The sequence below is a fragment of the Phasianus colchicus genome, chromosome 8, assembly GCF_987193195.1.
Source record: "Phasianus colchicus chromosome 8, bPhaCol1.hap1.1, whole genome shotgun sequence".
NCBI classification, from domain to species: Eukaryota; Metazoa; Chordata; class Aves; order Galliformes; family Phasianidae; genus Phasianus; species Phasianus colchicus.
In genome coordinates, this window is record NC_143443.1 from 11,527,295 (window position 1) to 11,547,395 (window position 20,101).

At 47.0% G+C, this 20,101-nt stretch overlaps 1 protein-coding gene across 19 annotated transcripts in view; it reads left to right on the plus strand.

Moving 5' to 3' along the window:
- LOC116235025 (uncharacterized) overlaps window positions 1-20,101 on the plus strand; it is a 50,740-nt gene that overhangs the window by 4,501 nt on the left and 26,138 nt on the right. For 12 of the 19 annotated variants that reach the window (XM_090144902.1, XM_090144906.1, XM_090144915.1 and 9 more), the window contains 14 exons: window positions 365-415; window positions 3,894-3,929; window positions 5,414-5,440; window positions 5,928-5,954; window positions 6,995-7,021; window positions 7,128-7,154; window positions 7,453-7,479; window positions 10,782-10,847; window positions 13,810-13,926; window positions 14,377-14,418; window positions 15,273-15,299; window positions 16,021-16,056; window positions 17,337-17,399; window positions 18,002-18,028. In XM_090144902.1, the coding sequence (XP_090001028.1) occupies window positions 365-415; window positions 3,894-3,929; window positions 5,414-5,440; window positions 5,928-5,954; window positions 6,995-7,021; window positions 7,128-7,154; window positions 7,453-7,479; window positions 10,782-10,847; window positions 13,810-13,926; window positions 14,377-14,418; window positions 15,273-15,299; window positions 16,021-16,056; window positions 17,337-17,399; window positions 18,002-18,028 (600 nt within the window). Of the gene's footprint in view, window positions 1-364; window positions 416-3,893; window positions 3,930-5,413; window positions 5,441-5,927; window positions 5,955-6,994; window positions 7,022-7,127; window positions 7,155-7,452; window positions 7,480-9,262; window positions 9,320-10,781; window positions 10,848-13,809; window positions 13,927-14,376; window positions 14,419-15,272; window positions 15,300-16,020; window positions 16,057-17,336; window positions 17,400-18,001; window positions 18,029-20,101 lie in introns of all 19 variants that reach the window. The other 7 variants (XM_090144911.1, XM_090144916.1, XM_090144913.1 and 4 more) reach the window with 3 other exon arrangements.

Below are 20,101 nucleotides of genomic sequence, written 5' to 3' on the forward strand. Positions count from 1 at the left end.
TTACAGAAAAACATTAGTATTCTCTCAAGCTGAAGTTTGACCAGACATATGCTGGCAGCAACGGGGGTTTCAGGCAGTCTTTCACATTTGCAAGGGGGCAGAGCCTGTGTTTTGCCAACAAATGTTTTACGCATCTATAATTTTCCTTGCTCACAGCTTCCATTTTTTTGCTGTGTACAGATAGTCCCAAATGACGTCTCTCCTCCCAGAGTGAGCAGGGGGAGGCCAGAATAGCAACTGCCGCATGAGCCCTGACATTCTTATACCTTGAGCAGCCTCATTAAACCTCAGTCTTGATGGAAATGTCATTTTCATTGTATTTTCACCTTTTCTCACCCCTTTTCCTTTCCCCATCTCTCTGCAGGGTGCTCCAGGAGAAGCAGGCATGTCTATCATTGGGCCCCGTGGTCCACCCGTGAGTGACTTTCCTCTATTTTTGACTGATTCAGGATGTGGGCAAGTTACAGGGAAACAAACATTTAGGAGGGGCAGCAATACAGCATCAGCTGGAGAGAGCAAAACCTCTGTATAATGTGGTTCCCATGCTGAGCCAGGCTTGGTTTTATACTGCTATTATATACTATATATAATGAAATTATAGCTCATACTTCAGAACAGACGAAGAAGCCTCTCCTTGCAAGGGAACTATAGTTCTGTATTTGAAAGGAAAAAAACATATTTCCTTCTTGCAACAGGACCAATCCTGTTTTTGAGGAGAATGTGCAATTTGCCTGGCTGATCTCAGCCTTTGGTTTCATTAGTGAAGGACAAACCCCCCTGATTTTGCAGAAGATCAGGATCAGAGCTAAGCTGGTGGCTAGAGAACTCACAAAAATGGATAGATCAGAGTTGTCCAGAGGTCCCTGTCAGTACCCAAAGCCTTGGAAACTCTTTGCCAGTGTAGTTACTGAAATCTTGCAAACCCCTTTGCTGACTGGGGAGCAGAGGAAAGGCAAGGAAGGATTTTGCACCCCACTCCAGCAAAAAGCAAGAAGTCAGCTAGACAAAACTTTTTGCAAGTGTAGGGTCAGTAAAAACAGGCCAGCACTGTACTAAGGGCTGGAGCACTTATGTGAGCTAAACACTGGATGTTTCTTGCTCTGCAGTTCAGCCATCAAGCCTCTGCTTTTGTGCAGATGCAGCCAGTCCTCCTCACTCCATCCCTGTGCAGCCTTCTCTGGAGATTTCCATGAGAAAAGACCCAGGGACTTAATTCTCTCCCTCCCTCTGGGCACTTCCGATTTTGATTAACCTGTGAAGAGCACTGTCCTTGACCTGCCAAGAGGATGGGCCGCTGGCGACTTTTGTTTCACAGCAGAGGTCAAGTGAGAGAGACCTAGGCAGCACGAATGCTTGGCTACATCTGGCTTTCCAATTAGCTTTCCAAAAGAAGAGTTTCTAATAAGTAACAGCTTTGTGGGCTCCCAGGCCCACCTGCGCGGCACACTGGAGTTTGGAAGCAACAGAACTGAAGCAAAAGAACTTCCTTAAGCATTTGTTACACAACAGATCAGCCCTGGTCACTTGGCCAGGTGAGGAGGGTGGGCTGATGGGTTCCTCCATGCTAATCTCTGAGAAAAGCCACCCAGTGCCACAAGCAGTTTTTGGAGGGTAAGGGCTGCACGTTTCGAAACCTAGTGGTTCCCATCAATGTAGGACCTGCAAACGTAGCTGGGCACTGCTCTTTCCCTGAAGGACACGTGCCTAGTCTGCAAGACAGACTTAATGTCTCTTTCAGTGCAGCCTCATTGCCTTTACTGCCATTTGGGAAAGCAGAGAACACGTTGCACCTCAAAAAAAAAAAAAAAAAAAAAAAAAAAAAAAAAAATCCAAAACAACCAGAAAATGTAGATGGCAAGTGATTTTAAGAGGAGTTTTTGCCTAATTTGGTCAGAGCCCTGAGGTGTGAAGAGTGGGGCAGCTCCCTGCTTCCCCCCCATAGCCCTTGTGAAGATGATCCCATTTCCAGGGGAGCTGGTGGTAGGTCAGAAGGATGGCTGAGCACTGAAGACAAACACAGGAACCCCAGCCAAGAGGTCACTTGGGAAGATGTGGGATGAGAAATAGTTTCCAGATTTTCATTTGAAGGTTAAAGTTTTTGCTCAGAGCTGCTTAACTCCTGGCCAGAGAGGGACAGTGTGCCGATAGTGGCAGAAACAGATGATCTCCATGATTTGGCAGCTCCCGGGATTACATACTTCATAGGATCAACATCTTAAAAAGACAAGGAAAAACAGCTACCCAACAAAAACAGACTCTTGGAATCACTCACTGCTGAACTGTTGTTTTGGCCTGATACCGTGCAAATCACTCTGCTGTCCTCCAAGGAGAAAGAGGCAACAGTCTGCAGTCTAGAGAGGAAGCCAAATTGCACCATTTCCAGATTTTCTCCTTAATTCTTTTTTTAGCACTTCTTGTCTGAGGAGACTTCCAGCAGGGAGCCAGAATTAATGAATTGCGGCTAGGCTCTACTTGATTTTCGCCTTTTCAGAAAGCAGTGGTGGACAAATCCTTTAATTTATAGCCTATCTTCCTTCCTGGTCACTGGCCAATGGGACCAGGTGGTTTTATATGTATCTTGCAATGCAAAGCAAAGTTGACCAAGTTCAACTTAGCGAAACTAAGAAAACAGTGCAAATGTAATCAGGTCCTGCTAGCACTGTGTATAAAAACAATTGTTTGGTGCAAGTCTAGGCACTCTGTGGTAGGGGCAGCCCTCAAATTGTGCAAAGAGGTTATTTATCCTCAGCAGGACTGAGTCCCCACTGAGCCTCTCTGCAGGGGCAGGGAAGCTGGGAGAGATGTAACCTGAAGATCTTACCTCTCCTGGTGACGAGGCTATGAGCTCTCTCCCAAGGGGACAGCATTGCTTTGCTATGGCAAACCTCATCAGCACCTTGCAGCCGGGCCAACCTGTACTGTTCTTCCCCTTCCTTCAGATTGCTCTGGTTGAGGTGAAAAAGCAAACTCTTTCTTATACCCACATCTTTCCTAGGAGACAAAACATACAATAACAATCCTCAAGTAAACTGGTTTCTTTACTGGATGCTCAAAGACCTAGGGTATCTGTGTCTTGGGATGTCAGAGAAGAATTATGCAAAGAACCATTTCCTCTTTTTCTTTTTTGTTTCTACCCCCACCTCTCACCTTCCCCAGTGTGTTTAAGTGAGTAATGTAGAAGCTATTAAATACATTGCAAGTGTTTACTATAACTATTCTCAAAGTGGTAGCCAGCTCTGGCTAATCAGAAAAAGGCAAGGGTAAAGAACTTGGGGCTCACATTCCTTATAACGCCACTCCTTTTTCTCTTAGCTCTTAGATGAGAAAAAGCAGCCAAAGAGAAAAATCGTATCTTGGCCAGAATTATTTGTGAGGAAAATGAATGCACTGGGACATGACACAGGGGAGGGAGGAGACGAGGAATGGCTGTATTTAGACACCAGTGACCTGCAAGGTTTGTCTTGCACAGAGCAGCATCCTGCATTAAACGCCTCCGGTTTATGGCAGCAAGAATTGCCATAAAATGAGCTCAGCCTCTGGAACATAGTCCAAACGGCTCGTGTATGGGCTAGGGACACCCATATAATTAATGGAGAAACTTCAAGGAAACTGCTTGCAGTCCAAACTGGACCTGCTCCAGCATTTTCCTGGCCCTGTATAAATTGGAGTGGGAATGTGAGATTTCCCCTTCTTCCCCAGCCGCATTCTCCTTGGAGGTCTTGGGTAACTTTCTCTATGGGTAACTATGGGTATTATTGGGTAACTATGACTCTTTGGAGAGTCATAGGATAAAGGGGCAGAGGCTAGAGAAAAAGTTTCATAGACAGAACTTAGGGTCCATAGGAATCCCCGTCAGTTCCTCTAAGCTGCTATCTCTGTTTCATCCTTTCCAGGGACAGCCTGGAACAAGAGGTTTTCCTGGATTCCCGGTAAGTGTAACTGCTAGATTGATGAGGTACGTGTGTGTGGTATTACTATGAAGTGTCATTAGTGCTTGCTGTACCTTATCATCTGTCTGATGCCAAGGATCTGATCTGATACTCCTGGAAAAAGTAATTTTTTCTTCATTTGCTTTCTTTTTTTTATGTTTCTTTTTTTCTTTCTTTTTTTTTTTTTTTTTTTTTAAATTTTAAGTGATGCTTAGGGAAAAAAAAAACAAAGCAAACTAACCGTAGTATGCTAAAAGGAAATTAATTTAAAAAAACAAAAACATAAGTGTTAAAATAACATAGTTGAAGCCCAATCGGTTTAGTAAAAGAAAACCATCCTGAGAAAATACTCCCCAAACAAAGAAAATAACCCTTGGGTACGTGAAATTCCAACCTTAGTTGAGCTTTTAGGTGATTTTGTAGTAGCAGTGAGCATCTGAAATCCAAACAGGGCCCCATGTGATGGAGTTCGGATGGGAACTGGGTTGAACACTATGGTCGTGCCAAAGGGAAAGAGCAAAAAGCACAAGAGGGGGGGGGATTTTTCTCCAATGTGAAGTTACAGATGGGTAAGGGAATGAGAAACAAGCCTAAAAGAGGACAAAGCACATTTCATTTCAGCTTTACAGTTGCTGACAACGCTCTGTGGAGCATCAAGGCTGATGGAAAACTCAAACGGTTGCTATTTATTCTTATGCATTTCTCCCGGACAGCTAGGAAGCCTAAGGCAAATACAAACAGCCCTGGCTCCCGTCGAGCAGCTCAAGCTGCTGCTCCAGGACACACGATGTGCCAGAGCAGGTCTTCAGAGGAGGCTCTGGCCTGGAAAACAGGAGGAATTGGCCACTGCTGAGCCATCTGACCAGACTCCGCAGCTCTGCCCTTTGTGAGAAGGGGGGCTGTGAGCTGCCCTGAGGCTGAGGAGAAGCAGATCTCTCCTGGCCCTTGTGGTCTTTGGCTTTTGGAGCAGCAGAGAACAAATCAGCCCAGCTCATGAGAAAGTGTCGAGTGGGACGGCGCTCCATGGGGCCTGTTTTTCATCATATCGTACCTTCAAAATGCTGCTGAGCTCTATGTCACTTCTTCCCTGGCACACTTTTATTATACTGTCATTTGCAAAAATTCCTCTTTTCCCAATGATGGTTGCCTTTTGAAATCCAAATCTCCAGATAACCGTGGTGATTTTCAATTAATTGATGAAATGCTGCAAAATTTGAAATGCTGAGGGTTTTTTTTTCCTGCAAATTGCCAGTGGATAATCTCTCCTGCATCCCCTTCTTGTGTCCAGCTTTGCTGCTGAAATGGGCTGACAGTGAGAAGGTCCCAGCAGAAGCAATCAGGAAGCTTGGGTGGTACCCATCTCTGCAGTTTTGTGGCACATAGTTTTTGCTGGGGCAGGTGGACAGATGCCCAGGTGAAAGCATTTCTCATTTTTTCTCCTCTTTTTTTTTTTTTTTTTTTTTTTGTTTATTGTTTTCTTTCAGGGTCCTATTGGCTTGGATGGCAAACCGGTAAGCAAACAGCCTCTCTGGAGGCTTTGTGCCCTGCCACCTGCCAGGTCCCACTCTCCTACCAGCCTGCATGCGACAGAGTATGTTTTTAAGAGGATTATTTTGCAGTGTCATGCGCGTGCATGGATTAAATGAAAATCAGAAGGTTGGCAGGCAGGTGGATGCCACAAATGCCTTGGGGGAGTTGCAGGTGGTAAGAGATTAGGGGGAGAGAGTGTGGCTGCTTCCTTTCTAGGCAAACCTATGAACCAGCACCTCACAAGGACAGCAGCCAGCCTGCTGCAGGGAAAACCTCAGTGTTTTTGGGTGTTGGGGAACAATGTAATGTTAGTCATGTGAGCAAAGCTCCATATGTGTGGCATTGCATCTCTCTTGAGAAATAATAATGGCTGTGAGTACCTCTCAAGGCAAGGGGTAAGCAGGTAAAGCAAACATCTTTTAAAGGTTGCGGTGGCTGAAGCTGAGAGATGTTTTCTTTCTTTTGCAGGGTTATCCTGGACAGAAGGGGGAGATGGTAATAACAACAGCAAAAATTATATATGCTAGTGGTTGATGGATTGGTTTGAAATGGCATTGCCTCTCAGCTAGAAATAAGCTTGTAGGCAGACTAGTGGTCTTAGCTTCAGCTAATGGTCTAGCTACGTACCTAATTCTGTAACTTCATTGCAGTGTGGACATGCACGCCTGTAATCTTTACATTATGGCTATCAGATTCATCATGTCACAACAGCAACTCTGTAGTTATGCATGGGATGTTTTCCTCACAGTTAGCAATTATGTTCTTTAAATATGCTCCGGGAGCTGACATTTTTTGTGGTTGGCCTCATAGCAGAAGTAAAAATTGATGGAAAGTTTTTTGAAAACCCATCTGGTGGCTTTCAACTTACCTAACAAAAAAAAAAAGTGTATTATTTGTTTTGAACGCTTTTCTTTCCCCTCTTGAAGGTCTGTTTCATTTGTGCATTGTACCAAAATGCTTTCATTTGGGAATGATAAACTTGGGTTATTCTTCATGGGAACCCAAGTGTGATCTTGTTTCTCTCAACTTCTCAGATGATGAAATCCCCAAACATGAGCACACCAAGGTAGCAGCTCTGTAGTCAGATTTGCTCAGTGAACTGCTGGATGTTTTCTTCTGCAAATTCTGTTTCTGGAGCCCAAGAGTCAGTGTAGCCCTCTGGCAAGCACATGCTCCCTGGCAGAGGGTGAGCTGCCATCCCTCAGTTGCACAACCCTAGCTCAGGCTTCAGTCCTGGCTGCTGCTTGTTCGATCCCAGTGCGTCAGCCAAGGAGACGTGCTGTCAGCTGAGGTCCAGGGAACAATGAGGGTGTGTTTTCCTGATGTTTTTTCCCTCCCTCCTTTTAATAAATCCCCCCCGTGGTGCAGCCAGAACATATGTGCATTTTTACTCCTCCCGAGTAACACACGGCACCCAGAGCTCTCTTGGAAACTGTTCTCCACAAAAGTTTGTAAAAACGGAGGTTCCACCTACTCTCTATACTGAAAGCTTTTGTAAACCCATCTTGTATTCATGACTATGTGTTTCTTTAAAGGGTGCCACAGGTCCCAGGGGACAGCCCGTAAGTACCCTATCTTTTGTGTTTGTACCTCCCCCATTCCTTCCCTCTTGCATGTACAGAACCTCTCCTTTACTGAGAGCCTATAAAAATCTCATCTCTTTTATAGGGACCCCCAGGACAAAAAGGAGAAAAGGTAATTTTAAAGGGCAATATGCTGAAAATTGAATGTAAAAAAAAAAAAAGAGCAGAGAAGTGGGCTGGCCTGGTGCTGCTCCGTTTGTCTTTGAGTGACTGAGAGATACAGGAAAAGCAGAGGGCTGCGGGGTCAGTGGGTGGGAGGTAGGCTGCTTATCGAGTGCAAATTGGCATAGTCTCACTGAGTTCAATAGAGCCACCATGATTTACACCTTGAGGATCTGCCCTCCAATGTCTATTTTGGTTCTCTCTGTTCATGGTTTAAACTCTTTCCTTTTAATCCCCTTCTTACACAGGGTCAGTGCACAGAGTACTCCCACAGGGTAAGTCATTAGCGTTATTATCGTCTGTCCTGTGCCTTCCTGAATGTTAATCCCCCTTTCGTTTGAATGGCTTTTTGTTGGAAATATAGATCGTTTCATGAACAAGATGCGTCACCCGGGCCTGAGAGCAGCGCTCGGCTGATTGATGTGTTTCACAGAAAAGCTGCAGATAAGGACTTCCAGGAGGGATCTTGGCTCTCCTCTCTCTTCCTGCCCACTGGGGCTGACCCCAAGCTAAATGTTGTCATTGCTTCTTTCTGGAGAGCCTCAGTGCTGCAGCATGGGGGGGGGGGGGAAGGTTGGTGTCTTCACCCTCAAACTCAGTGAGACCTGAAGTTTCTGTAGGAGAAGAGAGCACCGGCTCAGTCCCACTTCCACAGTCTGCCATGGGAGGACTGGTGGCAGCAGCCTTTTAACGAAAGCCAGGCTGTTGCCCCCTTGCCTCTGTGTCCTGGCGTGGCCAGCATGTACTGCAGCCAAGAGAGGAGAGTACATCATGGAGTTTGAGGGGATTACAGAAGCAGAATTTAACCAGCTCAAAAAACAACTGGAGTGCTGAAAATCCATTGGAAATGCGTTGGAACAACATCATATGAAGTGGCTGGAATTTGTAATCTGGGTGTACAGGGAGACAGGCTTAAGGGCTTTCTGTTTATTTTTGATGAGCCTCTGGACAATTAGCTGGGCTCTGGTGCCTGTCCCCAGGGGAGCAAGGCCCTGGATGCTCTGCGTAGCGGAGGCAGGAGCACGATCTCAGCTGGCAGCAAGAGAGATGGGAGCTGTGGGCAAGTGCCAGCGTGGGTACAATAATAGCAGGTCAGCTGTGTTTATTTAGGTGAGCCTGCTCACTAGATCGTTATGTTAAAAAGAAGCTAACAACAGTGTTTGCCCAAGTGGTGTCCTGGATTCTTGTTACAATCTTTGACTCCTGCCTGTCCTCAGAGCTCAAGGTGAAAAGCAGGCATGGAACCGGCAGCAACACTGCAAAGCAAAGGTGCCGGTTGTGCATCACTGGGAGCAACCTGAGGCTAGGGCACACCGGTTTGGTGGGCTGGGCTGTAGGCACCCTTGGGTGATGTCACAGGGCTGGGACAGCAGGGAAGAGGTTGATGCAAAGGCTCGCGTCCCAGCAAAGCCTTGGTGATGCCTCCTTGGCTTTGCTGGGGTGCTGAAGCAGCAAGCTCAGCACTCTAAGAAACCCTTGGGTCCTTCCAAGGCAGAGATGTGCTCATGGGAAGAGTGGTTGCCACTAGATCAGCTCTAGGGTGGGCTATCCTGGAGTGTGAGGCCATAGGCTGCAAGGCTGGGGCTAGTGGTGCAAGGCAGCTCAAAGAGTTGCAGTTCCTTGTCTTCCTCCCAAAATCAAAGTGGGAATGAGCCTTGCCGTACATGTGCCCCACATTTGACTGAATTGCAATTTCTTGTTTTATTGGTTGATGAATACTTTTGTCAGTTTTTTTTGTTTTTTTTTTGGGGGGGGTGGGGGGGGCAAGGAGGTGAAAACCAACATCCTGAAAAGCCAGAGATGTTTGTTTTGTTAGGTCTTTGTTTTCTTAGGAAGGAAATGTAAGGTTAGGATGTATGCCTTGGCTCATGTTGTAGTTTCCTATTTTTCCTTCTGTATGGCCTGTGGCTCTGCAAGAGATGATCCCAGGCAGGGGGCTGCCCCAGAATGCCACCCGGGGCTTAGCACTGGGAGGAGAGGAGCAGCTACACTCTGTCTGCTCTCGAAAACAGCATGTGTTTCACTGATCCCCTGTTGTGTGTCTTCCCTATCCCCTAGGACTACCTAAGTACCACCCTTGCAGCCCTGCGCTCTAACCAGATCCTTACACTGAAGGTTTGTGGGTAACGGTCTGATGGAACAGTGCTGATGCAAAGGCACAAGGCATCCAATATTGCGCGCTCCTCTTTACATTGGGTCCAGAGGGGCAGGGCTGGCTGCAGGAGGTGTCAGGCTCCTTCTGTAAATGATCCTACTTGCACCCAAGTCCATTGTTAGATCTTGTTTGTTTTTGGAAGGGCTCATACTGCTTCCCTCCATTTTCCCCTTCATCTTTTTCCCAGTCCTCCCTCTGCTTCCCTGTAAGCTGTGTAATATTTCAGAATCAGTGTATTTGAACACGGCCACCTGAGCACAGGGTGGCGATGCTGCAATATTGGATGGCCATTTCTCTTTGCAACAAGACTGTGTCCTGGCTTTTGCTGCCAGAGCAAGGAGTGGCATTTAAAGGGAATGAACAGCACTGCTGGGGTGCGCGGTCATTGTGGTGGGAGACCTGCAGGCAGACCTCTGGGATCCAAGCACAGCTCTGTGGGGAATGGCTGCACACAGGGGCACGGGCTTTTTTGCTTGAGCACAGAATGCTCCTTTCTCTTCTCCCTGTGTAAATCGAGAACAGCTTCAATGGAAAACTGATAGGAACAGGAAAGCGGATCAGGCCGGAGGAGCATTCCTGGGCCTAGAGCTGCCGTGGTGACTGCCAGGCTGACAGCAGCGTGTATGCAAGTGGAAACTGGATACTGCAGGAGGATGAACAAATGCTCCTGAGCTTTAGTGCATTTGATTGCTGTGTGTCCGGGTCAGCTTTGTGCACTGGGGCAGCATTCCTGGCTATAAGCAGTTGGAGGCTGCTGTTACTGTTAAGTGAGGAAAAGCAAAGTGCAGGCTACCAAGGCAGTACCCTGCTCAGGGCTCAGAGACACCGAGTTCTTGTCTTCTCCCTTGGCAGTCTTCATGTTGCCAAAGGGACCGTTCTAGCACTCTTGTGTTGGCCCCGAGCCCTTCTGCTGACCCCAGCCAGCCATACTACCAGCTGCACCCCAGGGAAAGGTGAGGCCCCCGGATACTTTCTTGTAAGGGAAGAAGGAAAACAATGTGAGAGCACACTTGGAAAAATCTTGGAGAAGATGAGCTTTTTGATAGCTGTCTCAGATCTGATGATGAGAACTGAAGAGCAGAGCCAGCGTGGGGGTGTCATGCAATAAACATTGCCTGGGAGTGGAGCTGAGAAATCCCCTGGGTGAGCTCTCTCTGAGCAGAGGAAGCTGTAGCAGCTCTGTGCTGCAGGCCCTGGTTGGCTCGGGCTGGTGGACAGCACATCCCCAGTGAGCAGTGCATGGTGCACAGGAGCTCGGAGGTCTGCCGGCAGGTACCCGTACCACGTGCGGCTGCACGCAGTTGTTGACTTTCACAGCAATCTCTCTGTTCCCCTTTTCTCTGTTCTCTCCCCCGGCTGCTCTCTGACTCTCCATGCCCTAATGGTCTCCTTTGCCCTGTGACCTTCTGGTTTGATCTCCAGCTGTTGCCTCTCCTCAATTCAGTGCGGCTGGCTCCACCTCCGGTCATAAAGAGACGCACTTTCCAGGTAGACCTCTCCTCCTTGCCTATGTCTAAGTCTATTCTGATGCTTGTGATTAATCAGCTTACTACTTGTCTGTCTTTTCCTACAAAGGGGCTTCCAAGGGGCTTGGGCAGAGCTGAGCGATGTTGTTTGAAGTGGAGGAAATCTTTGATGTGATAATGTGGCTAAAAAGAAACACAGCAGAGCCAGTTCTTAAGTCTAAAAGAAATGGGCCATGAAACTGCAGCCAGGACTGTTGACAAGCAGTCTCCTACTTTGCAGAGTCAGGTCCTGCATATTCAATCTCTAGAAGAGGTTTGGAAACCTCTTGCTGAAATGTAGCTGATGTCTGTAAAGTTTAACCGAGAAGAATGAATAGCAAACACTTCTGAGGGCTAGTCTGGTCTGAGATGCTGGGGAAAGCGTGTTTAAATAAGCTTTTATAATTATTTCATTAAATTGCATTAAATCTTGGTGTAAACACATTTATTTTGGTTTTCAGGGCCATAACTCATGTTTATTTTAGTTATTTTGGTAATGAATTCATAAAATGAATTACGGTCGTATGAATAGTGAGTAAGAGCATCCATAGTCAGAGTTCATGTGGCTTTTAATGAGCCCACTAGAAGCATCCCTGTTCCATCAATTGGGATGGACTTTCCTGTGCGGATAAACTGCTGTAATTACCACACTGGAGTGTGCTGGGCACCCTTTATGAAGTGGCTGGTTTTTGTCACCCCGCTGTCTGCACTGCCAGATGCTAGCAGGGCACTGCAGTGCCACGAGGTGCCTTCCCAGCGCTGTGAGAAATCCTGGTGTTATCACTTGAGACTGTGCTCTCAGCCCAGTTCCTATCAGCTCAATGTTCACACTGCATAAAGCCCCACAGCTTGCATGGGTTGGCCTTCAAAGTAACAGTCCAAAGAGCCATGCCAAGGGCTGACCTCTTGGGAAGGCTTTGAAAGCCGAAGTTCCTATCCGGGATGAAGTGGGAAAGTTGAATAGCTGCCCCGTGTCTTGTCATCAGCCAGGGCTGCAAATTCCCTCCATCCCCAGAGGCCAGCTTCACTAGAGAATTTTGCTGTGATGTTTTGCTGCTGCCTTATTCATTCTCTAAGTGAGACAAAGTGTAAACCACTCCTACAGATCTGCCAGCACCAAGCAATTCCAGGAGCTCGACATTTGAATACTAAGAAAAAACACAAGGCTCTAAAGTAAATGCTAGTGCTTGAGGGAAGAAAATCCTGCTGCTACCTCTGAGCACGTCAGCAGGAGCCCTTTGTGCATGGGCTTGGACTGAGCAAAGGCTGTGTTAGGAGGCTCCATGAGCATTGCATTGCTGAAGCACAATGAGGGTGACCAAATGGCGTTTTAAAGAGCTGAAAAATGGCTTCAGGCAGCAGCTAAAAATACAGAATGACATCTGATGACTGTGACACCTGATATCCAACTTACAGTACCCACTTACAGTCCAGTTAGATCTGTGGGGTCTTTTCATGCTGAATGCATTAATAAGAACATAATGATGTGGCGATAACATTTTGTGTGGTTAGGGATTTGTGTGGATGGGCACACACTTAGACACACTGTGCTATGCTAGATGCAGCTGAACAAAGGCAATGTGAATGGGGCTTGGTGAGTCCCCACTGGTGCTCCCATGCAGGGGCTTCTGCTCCCCTCATCTCCCTGACCTCTGCTAGGGGGACAGCACACATTCCCAGTAATTGAACTGCTCGTAAGCCTAGCCCGCACCTTGGAAATTTTCTTCCAAATAGAGCTCATGGCAGAAAGGATGAAATCTGCACCTTATTTCTTTCATGTAGAATTCTAAATAAAGCAGACATCCCTGTATCTCCTTGTTTTACTACGGGCAGCCAGGATAAACAACACCATGGTTAGGAACACATGCAGGGGACAGATTTTATGCCATGCACACAAGGCTGCATGATGGCAGCCTTGGCTCTACCCAGCAGCAGCACCGAGAGCATAAATGCAGCAGAGACTCAACCACATACCCGTTGATTTACAATTGAAAAATCACCATGTTTGATTTCTAGCTTTCTGTGGAAGAAGAGTTTTTCAGATGGAAGCAGGATGTTGTGATATTTTATCTGGGCAGGGCAGTTCGTGAGACAGCAGCCTAGCGTGGGTGCCATGGGGCCGTAGGAGTTTGCTGGATGCATCAATTATAGATCAGCAGTCTGGTATTCAGTGTGGCGCTTCCAACCCACTGTCTCCGCACTGCCGCTTAGTCCTGAGTGCTGGTCCTTTGGGCCAGATGGCATTGCTGAGGGATGAGCCACAGCCGCTGAGTGGCTACTGAGGGGCCTGGGGAGGAACCGGCTGGAATGGCTTTCCTTGGAGAGCTTAAAATGGCAGGTGGCTTTGCACGCACTCCCTTGTTAAATCTTACAGAAACAGGCTCTGCCTGGCCGACATAGGCCTGCTTTGGGCGAGCTCCAGAAATGCCATGATGATCATGTTATTTTCTTACGGTTTTGTGGCATTTCCACTTTTGGTCCATGGAAAAACAGCAGGAGCGTTGCCCAAAAAATAGAGCGCAGGGGGAAAAAATAGGCTGAGGTAAGATGCTGCGGCTTTGCCAGGAAGTGCCAGCGTGGTCACGAGAGGCTTTGCTTCACATGTGACTGTCAAGTGCTTTGGAGAGCCTCTTGAGAAGCCCAAGAAATGTTGGCGTTTGACATGCATAGAGTTTGGGCTGCTTGCCTACCTGTAGATCGCTTGTAAGCAAGCACTGAGAAGGTGGTCTTGGATGTCTTTGCAAAATGTGGGGTGCTGGCTCCTGGGCAGCCAGGCTGTCCTTGGCAGGTCTCTGCCTCGCTCTTGGAAGCCTCTCTAGGCACTAACCTGGGACTTTTCTTCTGCCTCTTCTGCTTTGGCCACGCTCACCTGCCTTGGGCTCTTGTGGTGGTAGTGTGTTGAGTTGGCTCTGCCTGCTGGTAATCCTTCTTTTAACAAACCTCAGGGTGAACAAGGACAAGCAGGAATCCAAGGTCCTCCGGGGCCACCCGGCCCGCCAGGGCCCACAGGACCAGCTGGACCCGAGGGAACCCCAGGAGTGCCCGGACCAATTGGGCCACCTGTAAGTCCAATTACAAAAAAGCCTTCAGCTTCCTCTTTCCTTAGGGTGCACACAATTTCCTCTGGTCTTTGCTGCCTCTTCTGAAGCCAGACAGCCATGGACAGGGGAATGGCAGGGAAGATGGGTGTGCAGGGAGGAAGAAGTTCCCAGGAAAGCCCTGCACCGTTGATAGCTGTTCACACATATGTGAGTGGGTCACACCATCCTCGTTTCCTCCTCCCTCTGGCTGTCTGCAGAGGAGGAGAAGTAATACACAGGGTGTAATTATCCTACTTGCAGCAGAAATCCGGCTGATAAAATCCCTGCCATCCCTTTGAAGTCCTGCTCCTGCCCTATTCTCAGGCGTGTAGCAAGCAGTCAAGGAGGGCAAAAAGTAAAGCACATTTTAAAATACAATCTATTGCTAAACAGCAGGGGGTAGAGTGCTAACATACTTCTCTCTTGCAACAGGGCAGAGCTGGAGAACCTGGGAAGCCTGGCAGAGATGGAAAGGTGGGTGCCAGAAACCAGCTCTGCTCTTGGAGCTTTGGGGAGAAGTGTGATGTGCTGGCCCTGCAGTGGCTGCAGTGTGGAAGGAGTTTTCCATCTGTGAGAGATTTCAAGGCCTTTTAGAAGAAGGAGCCAGTGTTGTTCCCTGAGACAAAACTGCTTCTCTACATGTAATAGTTTCAGGTGTCCTCATCTCTCTTTGAGCTCTAAGGAGCCATGGATGTGATGAATAAACATTTGAATTGCTATTGTCAGGCAAAATCAGGTGTAGTGGAGGTATCAGAGCCTATGTAAGGTAGTTTTCTCCTCTGGTCTGCACACATCAGGAAGGCAGCTCCTGTATGGATCTTTTGTATATTTATATTTGCACTCACGCATATCCGGTGTTCTTCATGGTTCGTATCAGGTAAATTGTTTGGTTATTTCTCATTTGAAAACACAAGTGGTTTGTTTGTTAATATATTCTCTCTATTTAGCTAGTCAGAGGAAGCTGCCAACCCCTGATTTACTCCAGAGCTGCACAGCGGGCCATGAACAAGTTTCCCAAGCAAAGCCAGAGAGACAGGAAAGATTCTGGGGCACAATGCATGAGGAGAAGCAGCTTTTCAGTCTTCAGATTCAGAGAAACCAGGCCTGGGAGAATGGAGCATTATGCACATGAAATAATGAAATGGAATTTGAGAGCGTGGGTTAGAGTAGTATTTATGTGAAGAATAGATCAGGGATGTTTGAACTCATTGCTGCAAGTCATCTCTGTAAAGGGGCATTTCAAACCAAAGGAGTCAACATCCCCCATCACTTTGCATAGCATTGTCTACATTTGCCAACTCCAGTGTCTGTTTTGATTTTATTTACAGGGCTTACCTGGGCCTCCTGGACCAAAGGTGAGACATCTGGCCTCAATTTGAGGAGCAAAGTGATGAACAGAGAGGTGGACTCTCGCAGCACGGAGAGATGTGTAAATTGTGGAAGGTGAAAGACAGAGAAAGGAGGTTACATCATATAGCTGAGAAAGATTTCTAGCCCAGCTCTGTATTGGCCAGGGGGGCCAGCCTGCATGCTGACTCATGGGTTTTGTCCTGGCAAAATGTCCGAGTTGCATCTCAGCAGAGTAAGGCACGCCTCATCAGCCCCTCTTGCAAAATTCTTTGCCACACACAGCTTTATTGGCTTCTTCCACTCTCAAAGCATTTACCAGCCCTTCAGGAACCGATTTTGCAATGCTATTGTTAACTCTACCGCAACTTCCCATTTATTCACTTGCCAAAATGTGAGAGTGGGGGGGTAGTGGTGGTTGTTTTTCAGCTGCTGCTGCCCACCTCCCTTTTTTTTTTTTTTTTGAGATACTTCACCAGGGTGAGGAGATAGGAATCACAGAGCTGGAGCATGGAGCTAGCATGAGTTACCTGGCTGCTGGTGCTAATTGTGCCTCTCCTCCTAGGGTTCAGTCACTGTAGGTAAAAGGGACCCCAGAGTCTGAAGGCTCTGGGACTCGGTGGAGTCATTTTGAGCTAAAGGCCTTGTGGAATGGCCCCAGGGGACAGGGCAGGGATTTATTCTTCTCAGGCCAAACCTCATTTTATTTTGTCTTTTTACCTTTTGCAGGGAGACCCTGGGATTCAAGGATACCCTGGCAGAAAGGTAAGGGGGTAGTTCCAATACTGCTAAATGAATTAAGTTGCATTGACGTCTTGTGGGATGACAGCTGCAAATCTCTGGGCTCCTCTGGAGCTCCTTGTTGAGCTCTTTCACTGGACCAAGGGCTGTTGCGGGTCCATGGATCCCCTAATGCTCACCTGTGTAAGGAAAGTTGGGACCCAGAGATGTCTTTAACCCTCTGGCAGCAATAATACAGATTTCTCCCTACCCATACCCACTTCCAGACTTAGATCTAGCTATTACACTACTAGAAGGGGCCAAATCTTGGCTATGTATGACTTGAAAGTTGATCCTTTCCCTGGTTAAAAGGCAGAAGCTGGCATTGCCTGCTGGTCTGCAACAGCAGCTAATTAACAACAGTGTTGAATCAAGTCTGGAGGGTGTAATGGAGAGACAGGGAGACGGGGGAAAGCGTGAAGGAAGATCAAAGGGGAAAGAGGGAATGAAGAGGTATTGCTAAAGGGATGTCACTGGGAGAAGGGGAAGGCAAATGCTCCCAGCAGGCAGGAATGCCATGTTATCTCTGCACTGCTTTATGAGTGCTCTGTGGGCAAAAAGGCAAGATCCGAGAGTTTTTTAATTAGTTCTGTACAAACCAAGAAGGTTTTGTTATGTTAGGAAGTGGAAATTATAGCCCCCGTGGACCACAGCCCACTCCTGCAGACAGACACAATTTATTGCCTCCTCTTGCAGTGAACCATCCGTTGGTTTTTCCATTCAGAATCCATCCTGTTCTGAGCGTGCTGGGCGGGTGGCTCTCAGTGTGTGGGGGACAGCAAGGGGGTCCCTGTAGTGACCTCATGGCGAGGGCCTCTCCTTAGAGCTCCTCTCACACAAAACAACTTGCCTGGCTCATTTACTCGCTGAGAAAAGGTTCTCAGGAGAATGAGCCCAGGGTTGCAACCTTCCTCTGGCAATGGGGAAGGAATGGATGAAAGTAGGGAAGAAAATCCTTCCTTGGTGTGTGGGTCAGGGAAAGGGACAAGAAGGCAAAGAGCTGAGCAAAGATGTTAGCTCTGATACAGTGCAGGTCTGTGGGATCATTTCCTTCAAGTCACACTTTTTGCATACTGAACACCTTTCTTGATGCAGAATGGTGCTCCTGCCCTGGTGAAACCCGGAGGGGAGGTTGGTGTGTGGTGGGCACTTCAGTGTAGGACATCCCTCTTCTGTTTTTTCTGACCTGGGCATCCCATGTGCTCTTTTTTTTTGCTCATCACTGTGTTTGCTGCTTTCTCTGTTTCCTTTCTTCTCTTCCTCAGGGTGAGGCGGGCATGTCAGGCCTGCCTGGTGCGCATGGCCTCCCTGGAGCTACTGGCCCCAAGGTAACTCTTAAACATGGCACCAGCGAGGCTGTCTCCCAGGGGCAGATGAGTGGCACAAAGCCTAGAGATGCTAAAGAAATACAGTGAGTTAGGGCTCAGGTGCAGATTCTCTGTAGCAGAGTGCAAGCTGAGTGAACAGAGACTTGCTCCTGTGTGAAAGGTCTGGAGGATTTTTGGCCAGAGCAATTCCCCACTGTCCTGAACCAGGACAAGGATTAGCCCTGCACAGGCCCCTGTTTAAGAATAAATCTGACCCAGCTTTTAGATGGTTTTATGTTAAGGCTGGGTCTGCTCCATGAAACAGCTTGATGGTTGATTATCCTACATCCAAAATATGTAGGAAGCATTAGCATGGACTATCTCCAGCATCCACTCCAGCAAGGTGCACTGCCTTGCAGTTCCCAGGGAGGAATGGGTTACAGCCCATGTTGAGACTAGTGTTGTGGTCTCTCTAGAGACCTGTGCTTGCCTTTATTACATAGTCCCTTCTTTGGCAGTTTTCTCTTTAGCCCTTGCTGTGAGGATTGTTCTGCTTGCTCAGTTTCTCCTCACATTCACTGTCCCTCTGTCTGTTTTCTCTCTGTCTGTTCTTCACTGGGCAGGGTGAAAAAGGGGACACTGGAATAAAGGTAGGTATAAGGTTTTCTACCGTGGTAGATATCTGGGAGATGCTGCTCCTCGGGCTGATGGGTTGTAAGAGGAAGTTGGGTCTGAGCAGCTCTGTGGGATATTTAATGGAGTACACATCTGTGCTGTGATTAACCACAAACAGACTCTCCAAGTTCAGGCAATAAAAGCACCCTTTATCCTTTTGGTGGAATTTGATTCTTACCAAAGGCATTTCTCTGACTATGAAGCTTGCAAATGATTTGTTACATCTCTCCATTTGATGGGATGGGTTGGGGTTTCCTCATAAGATCTGGTTTGCTGATGCATCAAATCCACTCTATCTCTGCAACTCAGGCTGGGGTTTGGCATCAGGCTCTTCTGTTTGTTCCTGGACACTTTTTACAGACTTATGTGCTCTGTGCCCAGATGTTAACTGTTTGACTAAAGTTTATTGTATCCATATATTTAAAGTATATAACTTAATGTAAGTTTTGCTTAAAACATTACAACACTGGTAAGTGTTCATTGAGTCAGAGCATACTCCATCACACCATACATTTTAAACATCATGAGAAAGAGCTGTTTCTGTAATATTTTAAAAAGCATTAGCAGTGACACATACATTTAAAGTATTTTGTATGTGTCATGCATCTCATTTATTGTGCAGCATATACACTTTCTGTATTTTTTCCATCTGGGTGGATTACTATTTAAAGGCCGAAAAGGCACCTTCAGAACTTAATGTGAATGTGTTACATAGAATTTAAAGAAAAATCCTTTGGGAACACAGGCTTTGGTTTCATAGTTGAATATCACAGCGGTAATTGCCTTCTGATAAGGAGGCAATGCATCTTCAGAAATAATACGGTGCATGTAAAGTCCAAAGGTTCCCCTGTATCCATCTTCGCATCAGTGTAATTCCATCGAGCACAAAACTCCTGGTCTGTGCTAGTGTAAATGAGAGAAGAATTGCACCCAGAACTAGTGTGTTTTGGGAGCTACAAATTTTCTGCTGTCTCAACAGCCAGATGCTTTCCTGCTAAGCTGAACTGCAGGACTGAAGTTGGAGTGTGGCTTAGATGGGAGATGTGTCTGGAAGGAAACACTGCCTTCCACCTCTACTTATTGCTCCCATGTTTCACAGTCAGCAGGCACCTGCTCTGCCTGCACCCACATACAAGGGCTAATCAGCCCCTGATTTATTTTCTGGAACACTAACAGAAATTTCTTAGTCCCAGATGAGATGAAAACAAACCGTATGCAATATATACTGAATCTGGGAAGGCTTCCTAAACCTTTTCATCCACTCCAATTGAGTTTTTGGCATCGGTGTGTTTTGGGGAGATCCTAGGGTCTCCTCATGAACTCCTCTTCCTATTTTCTCAGTGGCTCTGGGAGGGGAAGAGGGGCAGAGATGGGGAAAGGAATTGGCACCTGTTATTGCAGGGCAGCCTGGACCAAGCAGAGAGGGAAGCAATCCTTTCCTATCACTGTTTCTACACTCTGCAGCAATTCTGCCTGCTCTTTGTATCTGGGTTCTGGCAAAAGGAAAGTCTCCAAGGCTTCAGTGATATCTCAGGGTCATGCACACTTGAGAAGCTTCTCTGTCCTGTTAGAGAGTAATGACTCAGTGAGAGCTACTTTGGCTCTTACTCATCTTGTTTCGTAAGACTGGAGACAAAACCTGCTGTGCTTTCTGTGCTAATACATAGGAGCTCCATAGGGTCACCTCCCAGTCTCAAACCAGCCTATTCTTCCACATGCAGACTTTCATTTGTTACTGTCAATATCACTTTTCTCTCTTTCCTTTCTTCTTTGCTCTGAGGGATTGAAATACAAGTGCAGAGATACCCCTAAATCAGCAGCCAGACATCAGCCAGTAGCAGCTCCTGAACATCCACATGGTGCTTGAATTTGTTGCCTTTGGAAATTTCTTCTTTCCTGTCTGCCTCCCTTCCAGGAAGGCCGTTTGGGACCCTGGGAAGCTTTTAATGTTTCCACCTTTGGATTCAATTACATGGACCAGAGTCTTTTTTCTTTTTGTTTGGGGAGCCACTTCAAATACTATAGGTGATTCATAGTTTATCTGTAGG